Raw genomic sequence first — 19,833 nt, forward strand, 5'->3', positions numbered from 1 at the left:
AGAGTTCAAGGCCTTAAAACTGTATGAAGTAATATATGGTAGGTGTGCATGTGGATAATGTTTTAAGTTGTACCCATAATAGAAAGGTGTCACAATACCCTAACGTTATAAACATGTCAATTTTAAATATTGTGAATGAAGCGTTTGTTGTCCTGGCTGAGCAGTGTGTTCGCACATGTCTCTCAGTTGCTTAGCTTGTGTGTTCAAGAGTGTTATTTCTAATAATAATCTTAATTTATATAGCTCTTTTTTTAACATAGTTGTCTACAGTCCTGGCTGAGTGTTGTGTTGGCACATATGAATTAAGTCACCGTTATATTTGTTTCTTGAAGGAGGCTTAAAGAAAAACGCCATGACCAGCCAAATCACCCGTAAAGATGCCGAGAAGGCGGTCTCCAAGTGGCTCATTGGTGCTAGGGACCGGGGGGGGGGGTAATAGACAGGCCCGACAGTCAACCCCTCAACAAGGACTTCAGGCTTCAGGCTCGTTTGAGGTGGAAAGAAACTAATTCTGTTGTGACAGTGAGGGAACACTGTGCAAAAGCATGTTGTCATAAATTTTACTTAAATAAAATGTAATTAATTCTATTACTGGTATCCTTGTTATTTTAGCTTGTTTAACCCAAGGTGTTCGGGTCTGTGAGACCCATTTTCAATGTTTGCTAAAAGAAAAAGTTACGCTATTTATTAACTGTGTCCTCCTCCTAACTGGGCCTGCTGTGTCTTGTCTGTGTGCGCGAATGTTTTTTTTTTCTGCACCTGCTATTCACACACAAAGTAACAAAATTGTTACATTTCAAGCACTTGCACCTGTTCTAAATAAAGTTCTAAGAAATGAGCACCAATAATGATAAAAAATCTTGTTTCTATTTTTTTAATTTTTTTTTTATAATTGAATTTCCATGTTTTCTCACACACAAAAAAAAAACTATCATATGATCATAATTGTTATCTCACAGGGGTAAATGGCGAATAAGAACCATAAATTATGTATATACCACTGGTAATATTGAGCTAAAGTAAACATCTGTTAACTATTTTTACATAAATTGTTGTGGCTGTATTGATTTAAAAGCCTAATAATGTGGTGGGTCCACCAGACTCTGGGATATTGGCTGTGTAACAAAAATATTAACATCTTACAATTGTTAAAGAACTGTATGGACTGACTGTAAAATAAGAATGAAAATTTGAATTTGTTCAAATTCCAATTCCCCAAAAATAATAATAATAATAATGGTTATTACCCATATGGGTATAATAGCAGGGACCCATAATCAGCCCACATGGGGCCCAGCTAGTGTGGGCCCCAGATGGGAGAAACCTGGGATGCCCAAGTAGGTTTTAGCTAGGGCCCATGTGAAGCCCACCTTCAGCCCATCTGGGCTTGCCCACATGGGGCCACCATGGAACCCCCGGACAAAATTAACTGGGCCCCATCTGGGCAGCCCAGATGGGGCCCACTCACCAGCCCATATCCATCCCTTATGGGCCCCACATGGGTGTGTTGACAGGGGAGCGGGTTCCCGAATCATTTGAGTCAATTTGGGGATCGCGAATCATTTGAGTCAGTTCGGGAGTTCGGAGCGGGATCGCGAATCATTTGAGTCAGTTTGGGGATCGCGAATCATTTGAATCAGTTCGGGAGTTCGGAGGGGGATCGCGAATCATTTGAGTCAGTTCGGGAGTTCGTAGCGGGTTCGCGAATCATTTGAGTCAGTTTGGGGATCGTGAATCATTTGAATCAGTTCGGGAGTTCGGAGCGGGATCGCGAATCATTTGAGTCAGTTCGGGAGTTCGTAGCGGGTTCGCGAATCATTTGAGTCAGTTTGGGGTACGCGAATCATTTGAGTCAGTTCGGGAGTTTGGAGCGGGATCGCAAATCATTTGAGTCAGTTCCGAAGTTCGTAGTGGGTTCGCAAATCTTTTGAGTCAGTTCGGAAGTTCATAGCGGATTCGCGAAACTTTTTATTCAATGATCAACAACAGTATGACAACAATATGACATTTGCCAAATTCATGTCAGATACAGCATAATTAAAACTTGTCAAATCTGTTTTAATCAGCTCAGATCTTTTGCTCAATGTTATATCATGGAAAAAGAGCTTAAATGGCAGTGAACGACAATTAAAGGCAGTCAGGCAGCATCAATAATGAAGTATTTAGTATTTTTTGGTAATATGAGTTTGAAGTAATGAACAGCTTTGAGCATAATGTTATAATTATGATCTTGAAAATGAATTATGGTGGTTCTGACGTGACATGAAATGCAGCTTTAACAAAAACATGTTGTGAGCCCTGAAAACACTTTCATATAATTTCTATAAAGGTATTATACCGTTATATGTACCTATATTTAGCATGCATCTTTTACATGCTAATTTCATTAGTTTGTATAAAAACAAAAAGGAACAAATAATGATATTCTTCCATGTCGATAAAACAAAAACATAACAATACAACATATTCCTGGCAGTGCTTTAGTGTTTTCTCCAAGGTTTTCAACTTCCTACTTGAGAAGCGCTTTTGGTCACTTCTTCGTGTCAAGTGAACGACTTGAAAAACAAATGCAAGCATTACAGTCGGCTTCCTTATACAGCATGTCATCTTTCTAGCTTTAGCCCATAAAACACATTTATGATTGTAAGAGTTATCTATCAAGTAGAAATACAACAATAACAAGCATGTTCACTACCTTCCACAGTCTGGGGTCTGTAAGATTGTTAATACTTTTATTCAGCAAATATGCATTAGACTGATCAGAAGTGACAGCTCTAGACATTTATAATGTTGCAAAAGATTTCTGTTTCAATTAACTCAGAATGGCACAAAACTTTTTTGGCATTTGGAATGTGAACACACAAAAATTTAGGGCTTGACTGGAGCAGGCGAAGTGGTCATAAAAAAAAATCATCACACTTGTGGTCTTCAGTCAGAAATGACCAACCATAGGAAATGAATGTGAAAATTGACAAAAACACAAACATTTATCGGATACAAATCTGCCACAATGCAGAATGCATTCAAATGAAATGATATGGCTATAACCATATAGTCATAACGAGTCAGAAAACCATAACAAGAAATTGAAATCAGATCAGACCCAGAAGCCTAAAGCTCTGATAAAACATTCCTGTTCATTTTTGTTGTTACATTTTAATAGAATTTGTAGAATTTAAAATGAATTATGTTTTGTGTAACAAAATGCTTTCTCTGTGTTCAGGTTTGACTGTAGTAATAATTCAAAACCTGACGCTTTAAATCAACATATCCAAACCCACAATAATACAAATAAGTATTTATGTCTAAAAACAATAAGAGTATTTATAGCCCTTTAATATAGAGCTTCATGGGAAACTAAGGGCTAAATAATGGAATTGAAGATGTTTTTCTTACTTTACTCCCAACTTACTACAAAAAATAAAAAGTTAAGCTTTTAAAATTTTGGCTATCCCGTCACTTTTGACTGTGAAGACCACAAGTGTGACTCCCAAAAAAGGTGCACCAGAGGGTTAAATGCTATTCTCTTTAACTTTCTATTCATCAAAGAATCCTGAAAATAATGCATCACAGTTTCCACAGAAATATTGGGCAGCACAACAATTTTCAACATTGATAATAATCAGAAATGTTTCTTGAGCAGTGCATCAGCAAATTAGAGTGATTTCAGAAGATCATGTGACACTGAAGACTGGAGGAATGATGCTGAAAATACACATTTGATCACAGCAATAAATTCCATTTCACAACATATTTACATAGAAAACAGTTTTTTAAATTGAAATGGTTTCTTTTTTTGACAAACAAATGCTGACTTCTTTCAAAAACACAAAAAAATCTTACTGACCCCAAACTTTTGACCCCTCGTGTGAATAACATCTTTGATGACAGTGATTAGTGAGGAGCGAATACCAGATACAGGAACATGCTGTCACACGCTAAAGCTAACGGTGTTAATTAATCAGGAAGCTGAAGTGATGTGGGCTCAGGTGGATGGACTGAAGTTCATAGGCAGTGCTAATTCATCTGTCATGGTGAAACCATCGGTCATTCATTCGTCTCTCTCCGGCGGGGATCTGTCCCTCTGTCTGCGCTGGGCTAAAAACTGCTGGACCACAGACGACCAATCCACAACGTTCTCCACACGCACCTGTCCTCCAGACATGGACAGCACCACCTGACCACCTGCATGTGTGTATGTATGATTGTATTCATTTATTCAATCATTCAGTCAGTCATTCAATAAAGCAATAGCAAACTCATAGTGGTAGAAATTAAAATAATCAATAACAACAAAACTTCAATAAATAAATTATAATAGAATAATTATCATAGTATTTTTAATTACAACAGTTTTTGAAATGAACACTTTAAAGTAGAAGACTGAAATAGCATTTTCTTCTAAAATGTACTCTACTAAACTTTATTTACAAAATTTTTACAGAGCATTATATAAAAATATAATATGATAATTTATTTGAATGCGACAAAGGCTATTTTTGTGGTATACTAATAGTCGAAGTCAAAATAATCTTAGAAGCAATAAAACTTCAATAAATACAAAATATTTCTCTTACAACAATATAAAAGAAATAAAGCAACTATTTTGTTTTTTTCTGTGTGATATTTTACAGAAAATCTCAAATTAGCTTAAAACTGACCCAATAAATTAATCTTCTCCCAAAGAAGAGGAGGTAGTGAACCTGTGTACTTGCCTTCGGGAAGGATCTGCGTCCTCTTGTTTCCTCTGGCAGATGCTTGAGTCAGCAGCTCTAGAGAACGAGAGCCTGTCAATCCTTCAGTGTCTTCATTCTCATTCATCTCATTACGACACTTCACAGAGCAGATCTTCCCTGAGCACAACACGGGAATGAGAAACTGTGAGATGTAAACATAGAATACTAAAAAAACTAATAAACTTAAAGAGAAAAGACAAAAAGTGCAAGATGTAAACTCGAAATTTTAAAAAGACTAAACTGTGAGATGTTTCCTTATAATTCTAAGAAGAAAAAGTAAATAATGAGAGATGTAAACTTCGAATTCGGAGAAAAGAATATTACAATTGTGAAAGGTAAACTCAAAATTCTCAGGAAAAAAGTCAGAATTGTGGGATGTACACTAAGAATTCTGGGAAACATTTTTAGAACTGTGAGATGTAAATTCAAAATTCTCAGGAAAAAAGTCAGAATTGTGGGATGTTAAAATAGAATTGTGAGAGAAAATTCAAAACTGCAAGATGAAAACTCAGAATTCTGAAAAAATAAGGTTAAAATTGTGAGATGTAAACTTAGAATTTTGAGAATTGTTTTTTTTAGAACTGTGAGATGTAAATTCAAAATTCTCAGGAAAAAGTCAGAACTTAAACTTAGAATTCTGATAGCAAATTAAAAACTGCAATATGTAAACTCAGAATTCTGAAAAAAAAAAAAAAATTGTGATGTAAATTAAAAATTCTGAGGAAAAGTCAGAATTGCAAGGTGTAAACTAAGTAATATAATAATAACTTGCAAAATACAAGATATAAACTCACAATTGCAAAAAAAAAAAAAGAAAGTTTTTGTGCTTGGCTGGACACAAGTTTCCACAGTAACATGCAAACGATCTCTATATGAAAAGATAAAAAGTTCTACCTGCACGTTTGCAGAGGACCTTGATGGAGGAGAACAGGTTGGTGAACAGGTTGAAAGGAGATGGAACTCCAGATTTGCGGCTCATGTCGCGGATCAGAACGGCGCGGCCGAACTTCCACTCCGTGTCAGACTGAGCCTGGATGCGCTGGTACGTATCGCTCATCATGGCAATGAGCAGGTTGATCAACACAATACACGTCACCACCAGATACACACCAAACACCATCTTAGCCAAAACGGCTGTGGCAGGAGGCGAGCGCTCCAAGTCGGGAATTTTATCCGGTTCGGATAAACCAAACAAGGCGAAGAAGAGCAGCACAGACATGTTTATAGGATCCGGAACCGTCACATTACCAGTGCTGTTGTCTGAATCTCGAGGATACAGCGGCTGACACAAAGCAGTGAGACTCAGCGTGAAGGCAGTGTGGAACAATATGAGGATCACAGCGAACCGACACAGATCCTTCATCAGGTCTCGGATGATTATAGCCCACGGGCCGAATAAATGATGGAAGGTGAGGAACTCCAGCAGCTGGATGAACCCCAGCATCATCGCCACGGCCAGCAGGACGTTTCGGGCGAACAGACAGTGCAGATGCAACGGCGGCCACCATTGGGTGAAGACCGCCAGCAGGTGGCACAGCAGAGCCGCGGCGGAGAAGCCCAGGAGAAGAAGACGAATCCACGCTAATCCGGCACGCTCACCTGGAAACGTCAGCTCAGATACCAGTATCCCCCAGAGCCAGATCAGCAGCAGACACTCAGACCAGCCGGGCACCAGACGACCCTCAGAGAGAGGACTCACGGGCGGATACACGATCGTCAGGATGAACAGAGCCAGCAGGAAGACGTGTGACACCAGGTGACTCATGAACTTCACGATTGGGATGGTGTTAAAGCTGAGTGGAGATTAAAGCAATCAGTTACAAACATTTCTCCTCAAATACATCAGTACACTGAAATGAATTCAGCACCAACTTCCAGTTCACGCAGACTTTAAAAACCTTTTGATCTAATTGAAATAATAATAAAAAAAATAAAAATAAAATGCAAATATTAGATTCAAAACAAACTTAGACAGACTTATAAAATTTGAAATGTTGCTTTGGCAAATAACTGAAAAAAAGTACTTAAATACTAAAATTACAAAATCTTAAGTTGAAATAAAAATAAATTTAAGCTGAATAGAAATATGAAAAAAAGATAAATGTCAAGAGCACATGAAATAAGTACAAATTAAGATAATTAAAAACGAAACCTGAAAATATAAAACAAAATCTAAAATATGATTAAATATCATATTAGTTTATAAATAATTCTAAACTGAGAATACTTCTAAATATTAGATGAGAAATTAGAAATGTTAACTTGGCAAATAAAATTACTGAAATAAAAATAATATTTTTAAGCTAAATGGAAATATAAGTAATAAAAAAGACAAACAACAGTAATATTTAAGTTTCTTTTAAACTTTCGGTCACACTTTATTTTAAGGTCCAGTTTTCACCATAAACAAACCATTAACTACATCTTTTGCTTAAGTAATCTTCTAATTTGCTGCTTATTAAGGTTAGTTAGTTAGGTAGATGTTAAGTTTAGGTATTATGTAGAATATGGTCAAGCAGAATATGTGCTTCGTAAATGCTAAAAACAGCCAATGTTATTAAAAGGTATGCTAATAAGCAAAAAAGTGAAGTGACCTGACATTCAGCCAAGTATGGTGACCCATACTCAGAATTTGTGCTCTGCATTTAACCCATCCAAAGTGCACACACACAGAGCAGTGAACACACACACACTGTGAACACACTCCCGGAGCAGTGGGCAGCCATTTATGTTATTAACTAAGCAAGTAGTTAATAGTGAGAATTGGTCCCTATACTGAAGTGCTACCAAACTTTCCATTCATCAAAGATTGCTGAAACTAATCATGGTATTAAACAGCACAACTGTTTTAACATTGATAATAATCAGAAATGTTTGTTGAGCAGTAATTCGGTATATCAGAATGATTTCTGAAGATTATGTGACACTGAAGACTGGAGGAATGATGCTGAAAATACAGCTGCACATCACAGAAATAAATTACATTCTACTATATATTCACACTGTTTTGACTATCTTTGATCAAATAAACGCAGTCCTGGTGAGAGGTTTCCTGTGTAAGAGTGTACCTGTGTCTGAGCGGCAGTGAGAGCGTCACCCACAGCGGAGGGAAGAGCAGCAGACAGAAGAACAGCAGCAGGATCTTCCATGAATCCCACTGCAGGCTTCCATGCCACACGTCTGTCAGGTACGTCTGCACCGCCGGATGGGACACCACACCCTTCCGCTGGCCCTCGATCAGGCAGTCCAGCACGCTGGCGCCCCGGTGGTCCACGGCCCTGAGGATGGGGCCCGCACCGTGGCCCCCGGCAGAAGCGGCGAGGGTCAGGAGGTCAGAGGCCATGAGCTCACAGTGACACGCGGCGGCCTGCAGGTCGACGGAGCGCTCCTTCTCTCGGAGCGCGGCCAGAGTCAGAGCTCGAGACAGACGCACACACGTGTCCAGAGGAGCCGGAGAATGAAGAACCAACTCCTCCAGAGCCACATTATCATTCATCCGGCCGCACACCATCAGATTGAACACAAACTACAGACAGAACACAAAACAAAACCCGCTGAACGATCCACTTTGAATTGGTTTATTTGAATTGGTTTATTGGTGGACTTAACCTTCACATAATCCAGTTTTAATAAAAGTGATGTGTCTCAGTGTTTCACACACAGTGTATGCGTGAGTCTGACCTTCTTGTCTTCCAGCAGTCGGAGGATGTTCTTCTCTCGTCTCAGCAGGAAGATGACGGTTTCCTCGTGGTTCTCCTGAGCGGCGTACTGCAGCGGCGTCCATCCGACTCGACATTCGACACACGGTGACGCCCCGCTCTCCACCAGGAACGACACCGCCTCCAGACAACCAGCTTTAGCTGCGTAATGCAGCGCCGTCCAGCCACTCTGAAACACAGATATTTTATTTTATTTCATTTATTTAAAAGGGTCATACCATGATGAACCAAATTTATCTTGATATTTCAATACAGGAGAGATCTTTGTCTGTCTAGCACATCCTGCAAGCTTCATAACTTGAAATGTCCTCATCCTGTTCGTCTCACCGTGTCCGTGTGGTTGATATCTGCTCCCTGTCCCAGCAGGACTCTCACCATGGCCACGTGTCCGTGTGCGGCGGCCAGATGCAGACAGGTACATCCGCGCTTGTCGGTCAGGTGCAGGAGAGACCCAGAGCGGCTGAGCAGCAGCCCGACCACAGCCGTGTGTCCGCTCTGAGCCGCCAGGTGCAGAGGACTGGAGCCCTGAAACACACGACGGACGGTCACTACTGCGCTCAAACATCACGCCTCACACCACAGCAGTGCTTCTGATCTCTTGCCTGAATGTTTGTTTCTGCATCGGCCTGAACACCAGGAGAATTCAGCAACAGACGAACCACGTTCTCATGACCGGACTGAGCCGCCAGGTGCAGAGGAGTGTAGCCTGACTGAACATACACACACACACACACACATACAGACACACGTGCACACACACACACACGCAATCATAAATCGTGCACTGATGATTCATTATCTTCACTATAAGTGCATTGTGGCCTTTGTGTCTGTAAAAGCAAACTACCTTAAGATATCAATAATTATTTTGAGAGAATGTATCTTAAATATTCTTTACATACACTGTTTAATGTTGTATGGAGGTGACAAATGTATTTACTGTGCACAGGAAATAATATTGTAGAAATAATATTATTAATTAATAACTATGTAATATTCAATATATAATTTTATTATATGATATATTTTAAATATATTTAATTACAAATTGATGCATTACAAGATTAATGATTATTACAATATGAATACATAATATAAAATTAGTATTATATACATTTTATAATATTTTACTGCACTGGGTCTTTATGCAGAATTTAGAGCAGTTATTACATTTATTTAAAATTAAATTTACAATTTATTCTGTAAAATGTTAGCTGTGTAACTCTATGAGTTATATTTCAGTTTTATTGCTGAACAAACACACAAACATTTAAAATAAAGAAAAAATATTACATTGATGTTTTAAACATGAAATGATAAATATATAATCATGGGCTAATTTATAAAAGATCAATAACTATAAATATATTTAAAGATAAATATAAGTAAATATACATTTTCAAATTAATATTTGTTTTTATTATTTTATGATATACAGAAATTGGAGCATAAATCCTACTCAGAAATAACTTGACTTCGTAGAGTTTTATTAAGATAAAAAAAAAAAAATCGATTAAGTTCAATAACCTTTTCCCTTCTTTTTTAATATATATATATTAAAAAATTAATCTGATTTATTGGAATGACAATAAAAACACTTGTGGGTTTGTTTCCCAGTGAAAACAAACTGTAAAGCTTCATTTCAAAGCAAGAATTCCCCAAATGAAGGAATCTAATTAAGAATGGCTTCTTTGCTAATATGCATGTTCTGCGGTGTAACTCTGAGTGAAAGTGTGGTGTCACCTCAGCTAACGGCGGTTGTCTCTTCACGTCATCTTTGCCGCCGCTGCTGCTGTTGTTGTTGGGGAATTCACTGCGTATTGTAGCTGGAACTTTAGTCAGGATCTCTCTCACAAAGTCCACCTGTCCGAAACAGGCTGCCACGTGCAGAGCCGTTAAACCCGTCTACACACACACACACACACATAAGGTTCACTGAATCATTACAGCACACAAGTTTTGTTCTGCTTGACCTTTATAAGCAGAGGTCACGTGTTCACATGCAGCACCTTGGAGCTCTGGATCTTCAGTGAAACGCTGCCTTTCAGCACCTCCAGAATATGAGTGTGTCCATTCTTGGCAGCCAGATGTACGGCCGTCATGCCCTCCTGAAAGAGTCAGAGGTGTTAGAAATGATCATGTTAAATGTTCTCCGTCATATTTGGTCTGTCTAACTCACGGCGTCCTCCTCCGTCACTGATGCTCCAGCGTCCAGAAGAACTCTCACCACCTCAGTGTGACCCCCAGCAGCAGCCAGATGCAGCGGACACAAACCGTTAGCCTGCAGAGTCAGAAACAGCAGAAGATAGAGTATTATACACAACTCTTCTCATTTTCATTTAGATTCATCAACTTAATAAACACTATATAGATATATATAAATCCATGACATATTACAACATATTCATTCATCTATACAGGACCTGTGTGTGTTCCTGTAGCTCAACTGGTAGAGCACTGCGCTAGCAAGCAAGCGCAAGGTTGGGGGTTCGATTCCCCGGGAACACATGATAGGTAAAAATTGATAGCCTGAAGTCGCTTTGGATAAAAGCGTCTGCTTAATGCATAAATTTAAATGTAAATTTTAAACACACACATATATATATATATATATATATATATATATATATATATATATATATATATATATATATATATATATATATATATATATATATATATATATATATATATATATATATATATATATAGTGTATAGTATATGTATACGTGTATGTTTAACAATCAAATAATATTATTTGAATATTAAACAACACGCACACAGATTTCGCACAGAACATTTAAAATATATTTACTTTTTTTTTCAGCCACTTCCCAAGGAAACATTTCTTATTTTTATTTACTAACTAAGTATTTAAAATATCTAAAACTTAAACTTAAATCAAACTGAATAAAAAACATGGTTGATGGTTAATTTAAATATCTAATTCTCATTCTTAATAAATAAATTCTATAATAAAAAAAAAATATAGATATATACACATTAAAAAACTAAATTAATAAAAACTATTTTTTATTTATTTTTGTTCCAAATTTCAAAAACTTAAACTAAAATCAGAAATAGATAATGACAGTAAAATAATAAAAGCTGAAATGAGCAGTGATGTCCTGACCTTGTTGTTGAGCGTGACCGGTCCCTGATTAAACAGGAGCAGCTCTTTAATGACGGCCACGCTGCCTTTAGCTGCAGCCATGTGTGTGCAGGTCGCTCCCTCCATGTTAGCTAGCACGGCTAATTCAGGCCGCTGCCTCAGAAACAGCTTCACCACCTCCGAGTGATCGCTCTCGGCCGCCAGATGAAGAGGAGTCTGACCGCGCTGAAACAAACACCACCAGATGAGCCACCAGGAGGATCATGGGTATTATTCTCAGGGTTCAGTCAGTTATAAACAACAGGACTCGGTGAATTCAAGAAGCATATTTTGAGAATATATATAAGATATCTTATACTTCCTTTAGACAGCAGTGGTAGCACAACAACTGCATCTGGAATAGCATATACACCACGAAAAGCTGCATTTACATTTCTATAATAGGAAAAAATACTGTTTTTAAATGTGAAATTATGAATATACAATCACAAATTGATTGAAATATGAAGAATTATGAATTAGTGTATACATATTTGTATTATAATATTTATTTTTAATATTTTACTGTCTCTATGCAGCATTTTGAGAATTATTTAGATTGTTTCATGTTTAATATTTTAATTCCAAGTACAATAACACAAAATAGCAGAATTATTATTATTATTATTATTATTATTATTATTATTATCAGGGTTCTGTTAGCTATAAAGATGACATTTCTGACTTATAAATAAAATATTGAGAATAATTTATCGTATTTACCTCAAATGTTTCATAAACAGGTTTAATTATAAGAACTTTTGTTCAAATATTTTAAGGTTTATTTTGGTGTCACTTCACATTAAGGTCTCATTCGTTCACATTAGTTTATGCATTAGCTGACAAGAACTACTAATTACCAATATATATTTTTTCTCCATCATTTATTAATCTTAATCTTAAACAAAACAACTGCTCATTGATTTTCGAATTAACGATTATTAACAAACACAACTTGTCATTTTAAAAAGATATTAGTAAATGCAAGAAATTCACATTAGCTTGATTAATAAATGCTGCAGGTATTGTTCATCACTTCATGTTAATTAATGCATCAAATAATGTTATAGGTTTAAATGTTGTTTATTATTTATAGCTAAATTCGTACAAAAGTTGTTTATTATTATTTATTCGTATAATTTACTGTTATACTGAATTTGTATTAGTTACAGACATTACTCCGAATAAACTTGGCAGTGTAAAAAGCATTCATTTAGCTAAATGTAAAAATCACTTAGGAGTTGTTTCAACTATATACCAGTTGTATTAAGTTACATGTTTAAATTTAATTTGTTTAAATAAAGGAAACAATTGATAGATGACAAAATCTAATTCACAAAGTGGTTTCACTTTGCTGGCAAGTCCATTTTTTAAGTTGCACTCATTAAATCATGGTGGATGTGAGATTTAATCTGAAGAAAAACACACTATATTATCTCTTGCAGGTGTCTGTGTTTCTGTCTCATCACACTCACTATATCTGTGGCAGTGATGTCAGCGTTCAGGTTTAACAGACTGCTGCAAACGTCCAGCTGTCCGCTGATGGCTGCCAGATGCAGAGGCGTCTGCTTTCTCTGTGATGAAAACCAGCCGCTCAGTTTCTGTTCTCTGGGTTATGGTATCTGCACAGAGCTTTGGGTTCTTACCAGAGAGAGAGCATCAACACTGGCCTGATGTGTCTCCACCAGTAACCTGACGAGCCTCGCCGAGCCGCTCTGAGCGCTGAGGTGAAGAGGCGTCAGGCCCAGTTTGGTCTTGGTGTTCACAAAGGCCTTATGGGACAGCAGGAGGTCCACGATATCTTCATGACCTTGTTCTGCAGCCAGATGAATGGCAGCCTTCCCCTCCTGATGAGATTTCATAGAAATCCACAATTCATTATTTCTGAAGCGCTTCTTCAGGATACAGATTCAGAGATTCAGATGCATAAATAAACTTACAACTGGAAGTCTACAAATAAAACATTATGTTGGAACATTGTCACAATTTTTTTTATTAAAACAAATTCTCCAACATTGAAAATAATCATGCACTTTGTTTAGTATTATGTAAAGAAGAAAACAATGATTTTGGTTAAAAGTGATTTTGTTGTTGTTATTGGAGTAGGTTTTAGAAGAAAATACTTTATTTTATTTTTTTTTAACTATACTTCGAAATTTCACGCTTAATAAAATTTTACTTCTTTGTAATAGTGAAATTTACAAGCCATTTCTGAGTGAAAACTGTTTCTATAATTTGTCTAGCAAATATATACTGTTATTTCTAAACAAGTTTCTTGGAGCAGCATGTGCATACAATACTATGGTAAATGAATACAACATTTACTCGTAAATAACTCTACTAAAATACTTACATTAAAACAAATTACATTTTTGTATTGAACTTTATTAATTATATTGTTAAAATATTTTTATATTTTATTATAATTAAATTATTATTTTTATTATTTGTCAGCTATAAATAATTAACTCTAAGTAAAATATTCAAACAAAAACTATTCTACAGCTGTTCACAGTTTTTTCCCCACACCATTTAACACTACATTAACATTAACATTTATATAATATATTTATTATAAAATGGAATTCACTTTAAATAGATTTATAAATGCTTAATTAAAAATATATGAATAAAATAAATGACATCCAAATTATATAAATGAGAAGCAAATGAAAGCTAAGCAGAAATACACACGCACATATATGTATATATATATATATATAAATAATGCAGCAGAAATAAGGCACTTGAGTGACTGATCGTCTCTGACCTCATCAAACACGTCCAGTCTGGCGTTGTTCTGTAGCAGGATCTTCACGACCTCTGTGTGACCCTGCTCTGCAGCCAACAGCAGCGGTGACCAGCCGTTCTGTTCCACACACACACACACACACACACACACACACACACACACACACTTCAACTCTAACGAACCGAACTGATTACAGTGGAGCTGACAGTACATATGTGCATCCAGGGTTATTATTGTTAAATCTAAATCTAAATGGAACTATGGAATATATTTTAAAATAATGTTTTTTTTCCAAATGAAATTTAAATAAAATAAAACAAAAAGGCATGTTGCTCTGACAACTAAAATAATTGTAAAATTAAGCACTAAAACTGTAAAGTGGAACTAAATGTAAAACAAAAAGATCATTAAACTTAAAAATAGATTAAATAAAATTGAATTACGGTTTAATTTTATTAAATGAAAACAGTAATAAAAGTTTGCATCCAGAGTTATTATCATGAACTCAACCTAACACTACTAAGAAAAAATTTCTGTTAACTGATATAAAACTTAAACTACATCAAATAAAATATAAATATTAGACAAAAACCTAATAAATTATTTATGTTGTCTTTGTAACTAACTAAAATAACTAGTTTGTCACAATATGTTGAAGCACTAAAATTACTAACTGTAAATAAATAAATAGCTAAAATGCAACTAAAACGAAAATTAAAACCTAAATACACAATATAAAAATCAATTCTGAATAGTTACATATAAAATAAATAATGAAAGCGCACGACAAAATTACTTGCAAATGAAATATAAAAAGAAAACGTAATTTAAAATATTAAAAATAACTATACTTAAATAAGAAACACTTTTTTTTAAAATTAAGTAAAAATAACGTCACCGAATCAAAAAAAAAAAAAAAAAAGTAGTTTAGATTAAAATTTTTTTTTAAATCACTTTCTTAATCAGCACATTTTTGCATGTTTTAAAGAGTAGATAAAGTACAAGGAAAGAAAACATTGGAGTCTATTCATCTGTAGTCTGTTTTCTTCCTGAAGCGTCAGATCAGTCTGAGATCAGAGATGTGAGGCAGATCTGGTGTCTCTGTTGATTTGTACCTTGGCGTGTTTGTTGATGGCGGTCTGGAGCTGGTTGGAGGGGACGTTCCTGAGCATCTCCTGAAGGACGGCGGTGTTTCCCACCCTGGCGCTGTAATGAAGAGGCGTCTCTCCGCTCTGAGGAAACAAGATTCACAGCAGCAGCTCACTGGTCAGTTGTGTGTCACGATGTCAAACAGCACAGAGCACACCTGTCGGGTGACGGCGGTGACGTCGGCGTGATGCTCCATCAGGATCTTGATGATGCAGGTGTCCTCGTCCGGCTCGTGCACCGCGTCGCTCCTGAGCTCGACTGCCAGGTGCAGCGGCGTCTCGCCTTTCTGCAGGGGGCGCCAAACACAAGCAGAGCATGCTGGGTGTTAACTGCTGCTTTCGTAGTTAATCACCTCGTTCTCATTGATCTGTGAGTCTGACCTGGTTCCCTTCACGCACACAGAGCTCCGCCTCCTGACGGCTTCTCTCATTGCTCAGAGAGTTTAAAACCTCCTCCACCACACGAGCGTGACAGTGACGCACCGCAACGTGGAGAGGGCTTTCACCAACCTCAACACACAGATACAGATTGAGATAATATTGATATTGCAAATAAATTTAATCTGCTACAAGAGAAGACCTAAAGGGTGAAAATGCAAATACATAAATTAATCTTAGTATGCATGAAAAGAAAATGGGGGTTGAGCTGATAAATACAAATATAAACAATATATACAGAATACAACACAAAATATACATAACTTTCAAACAAGACATTTTATACAAAAACAAATAAATAAAAGTATGGCTTTTGGGGGTTTTGAATAAATAAAAAATTCATAAAGAATACAAAGCATAGAATGCTTGAAACAAAATATAACTTTTGAAGGCATTTCATAAAATTAATAGATAAACATAAATAATAAATTTCAATATGGCTTTTTTAAAAGTGTCTGTTTAAATAAATATAAATACAATACACAGAATTTAATACAAAAATATAAAATTTCGAACAGGACATATAAGAATATAATAATAATAATAATATTACACACACACACATATATATATAATATAACTTTGGGGCACATTTTTACTAAATAAATAGAAAAATGAAAACATTTAAGCTTTTTTTTATTAATTTATACATTTTTATTAATTTAGATTAATAAATCTAAATGAAATTGTATTTATTGATTACAAAATATGTTTAATATTTACATTTTTATACATATTTATTATATAGATGCTAAGAAACATGTACGAAATAACATCAGTTAATGCAATTGTTAACATAAACCATGAACTACTTTTCCAGCAATTATTAATCTACATATTCTAATACACTTTTAACATTAATAAATATGAATAAGTACTATTAAGATTAGAAGCAATATAAGATAATATTTTTGTATAATATTTTTTATATTATAAATAATAAAACAGCATTATTTAATCCTGATTTTTTTGTTGTTCACCTTAACATGCAGTTATTTCTCCCGGACAGATGTATAATAAAGTACCTTAGACTTCCAGGTCATGTCTCCAGCCTCCTGGATCAGCGCTCGTATCATCTGCAGAGCGCCGTGACGCGCGGCTACATGCATAGCGGTCTCTCCGTTCTGATCAGAGAAGGAAACACGCTTTTAACGGCAGGTTTCCCTTCGTTACACACTGAACCAGTGACGCCCACCTGCTGCTCTGCGTTCACATCAGCTCCGCTCTTCAGAAGCATCTCAGCCACTCGTTCACCTTCCTTCACTCTCGCTGCGATGTGCAGAGGGGTCTCCTGCGCCTTCAAAGAGGACACACACATCAATCAAAGTTGTGGAGAACATATATATTTTTTATATTTTGTTTACAATATATGCTTGCATTCGCTGTCAAAATTCATAAACTGATTTTTTTTAGACAGCTATTTTTTGCAGACTGATAGAGCCTTAACTTTACTGGACCTGAAATCAAAGCTCCCTACTTAAAGAAATAAATAAATCTTGTTCCATGGAAACCATAAAAGCATGCAGGTGCAAAAATAATTATTCTAAAACATTTTGCATTATTTTACAATAAGGTTTAATTTGTTAACAATGACACTTCTAAAGCGTATTCATTTCAGTTGATTTATTGACTGATTAATTTCATTATTTACAAATAACAGTAGTATTTAAGAATCGCTGAGATACTATGTTTTATTGATGTTTTTAATTAGCTTTTCTTATTATATTTTCTCTTTTTGTATTGTTTTAGTCATTTTGTTTTGTACTATTTAAAAAACTTTTTTTTTTAATTTTCACATTTTATTTAGTTTCAGTAATTAGTATTCAATTGTTATTTAGTAAGTTTTAAATATATTTTATTTTATCGGTTAATTTTAAACAATTTGAATTGCTTTAGTAGTTTTTAATAATATGTTTAAATAGTGATTATTTTGTATTTCAGTGAGAAATGTTGCTCAACTACCTGAAATAAAAAATATATATTTTTATTTAATTTATTAATATTATATTTTATTTCAAGTAACGGGAATTATTTTTATGGTTTGGTTGTTCATTGTTTTTTTTAGTTTTTTTTTTCTTAATGTGTCTACAAAATGTTTATTTATTTTTATTTCAGTTTAAGTTTGAGTTATTTTAGTAGTTAAACTAAATTAACATGAGAAATGCTGTATTAACAACTAACTAAATAATAAACCTGACTATTGCACTAAAATCAAGCTGTATTTGTTTATATTATTTAATGGATCAGTGCCTATGCGAACTAATAATGAACAGTTAATATATAGATACTGTAACAAATGTACTGCTACAAATGTATCATTGTTATAGTTATAGTTTGACCTAATGAGTACTTATTGTAAAGCATTGCCTCTTTATTTAAATTTGGTTATGATTGTTTTATATAACTCCTCTCTGAACTCTTCTGGAAATGTCTTCATGATAAATCAGATCCGTACAGGTATTTTTTTACCTTTCCTCCTCTGAGCTGCACATTTGCCCCGAATCCCAGCAGCATCTGCACCACCTGCGGCTTGCAGCTCTCCACCGCGATGTGAAGCGCCGTCTGTCCATCTTTAGCCGTGGAGTCCACATGCGCCCCCTTCTGGAGCAGAGCCTTCACTACAGCCGTGTGTCCTCTCTTAGCCGCGGCGTGAAGACAAACCGCCCCTGACTGCACAACATCACACAACACCCAACCACACACAAGAACACATTACAGAAATACGATTAGACACAACCAATCCTGAAAACAAGATCTATATAGTTATAAAATCAAACAAGATATTAGAGTTTCATCAGGATTTGGGAGTCCTATAATGCAAGGAATTCAGTTTAGCGCAAAGTATATCATGCACTAAACATTGCAAAAATATATAATGCAAATCTCTAATGCAACTAATGAGAATTTTTCAAAGCAGCATTGGATCGCATCATTCTGATCCAAAAATATGATTTCAGATGATCAAATTTGGATTAGCAGAGCTTTAAATAGGGTTACATATCAAAATATAAGCTACTGGAATTGCAGAACAATCAGCATTATGCCACATTAACTGATTTTATTTGACAGAAACAGCACAATAAAATCATATAAATATACCCTACTATTTTCAGTTCCTTTAAACAGTGAGATTTCTTATCTGACCCACAACAAATAAAGAAAAAATAACAAATATACATGCAATTGTAAGAAACCACGATTGACTGTCTCACTGTGTCACTGTAATTAATATATAGCGATTACAATAAATTTAATGTAATATATATTAAAATATATTTAAATTTAAATTTAAACTGGACTTTGAATAACTTTTGTTTATTTTAATTTTTTATTTATATTTTTTAGAATTAAATATACAATTTTTTTTTGCTTGATATTGACAGTTGTTTGGGGGATTATTATTAAAAATGTTTTCTATTTTCTTCCTTATCTACTTTATCACTGTAATTCTTGTTTGCAAAATTTCATTCTGTTCCTAAAATCCCTGAATCCACCAATTCGAAATATTATTAAATAATATAATATAGTATAAATAAAAATACATTTAAAAAATCAAGTAGTATTTACATTTTTTAAACAATTTTCATTCAGAAATTGCTAGTAAATTCGGAAATTATTACAAAGAAACGTCTCGGTTACGTATGGTAACCCTCGTTCCCTGAAGGAGGGAACGGAGACGCCACGTCGGATGACCGACGAATATGGAATATGGGATATCGCTTCGATAGACCAATCTACTTCGAGTGTAAACTAAACGAGCCAATGCACATTGGCATGCAATTATTGCATCCAGCTGCCGCTGATCACTGCGTGAGTATAAGAGGGCAGCAGGTGCAATGCATACCAGTTTTTCGCTGAGGAGCCGAGCCGGGAACCCGGCAGCTCAGC

At 35.4% G+C, this 19,833-nt stretch overlaps 1 protein-coding gene across 1 annotated transcript in view; it reads right to left on the reverse strand.

The window, feature by feature from the left end:
* Positions 1-2,147: 2,147 nt before the first annotated feature.
* The window catches only part of LOC113119824 (serine/threonine-protein phosphatase 6 regulatory ankyrin repeat subunit B-like), a 41,059-nt gene continuing 23,373 nt past the window's right edge, over positions 2,148-19,833 (reverse strand). Inside the window, exons 10-29 of the mRNA XM_026289493.1 lie at positions 18,415-18,615; positions 17,141-17,242; positions 16,971-17,069; positions 15,889-16,017; positions 15,666-15,794; positions 15,475-15,591; positions 14,378-14,476; positions 13,254-13,454; positions 13,083-13,181; positions 11,590-11,793; positions 10,635-10,736; positions 10,465-10,563; positions 10,199-10,360; positions 9,058-9,165; positions 8,783-8,980; positions 8,418-8,624; positions 7,805-8,262; positions 5,631-6,529; positions 4,716-4,853; positions 2,148-4,185 (exon numbers count right to left, since the gene is read on the reverse strand). Of these exons, the coding sequence (XP_026145278.1) occupies positions 4,052-4,185; positions 4,716-4,853; positions 5,631-6,529; positions 7,805-8,262; positions 8,418-8,624; positions 8,783-8,980; positions 9,058-9,165; positions 10,199-10,360; positions 10,465-10,563; positions 10,635-10,736; positions 11,590-11,793; positions 13,083-13,181; positions 13,254-13,454; positions 14,378-14,476; positions 15,475-15,591; positions 15,666-15,794; positions 15,889-16,017; positions 16,971-17,069; positions 17,141-17,242; positions 18,415-18,615 (3,885 nt within the window). The 3' untranslated portion in view covers positions 2,148-4,051. The remainder of the gene's footprint in view (positions 4,186-4,715; positions 4,854-5,630; positions 6,530-7,804; positions 8,263-8,417; positions 8,625-8,782; positions 8,981-9,057; positions 9,166-10,198; positions 10,361-10,464; positions 10,564-10,634; positions 10,737-11,589; positions 11,794-13,082; positions 13,182-13,253; positions 13,455-14,377; positions 14,477-15,474; positions 15,592-15,665; positions 15,795-15,888; positions 16,018-16,970; positions 17,070-17,140; positions 17,243-18,414; positions 18,616-19,833) is intronic.

Source organism: Carassius auratus, chromosome 19, assembly GCF_003368295.1.
Source record: "Carassius auratus strain Wakin chromosome 19, ASM336829v1, whole genome shotgun sequence".
In the NCBI taxonomy this organism is placed as follows: Eukaryota; Metazoa; Chordata; class Actinopteri; order Cypriniformes; family Cyprinidae; genus Carassius; species Carassius auratus.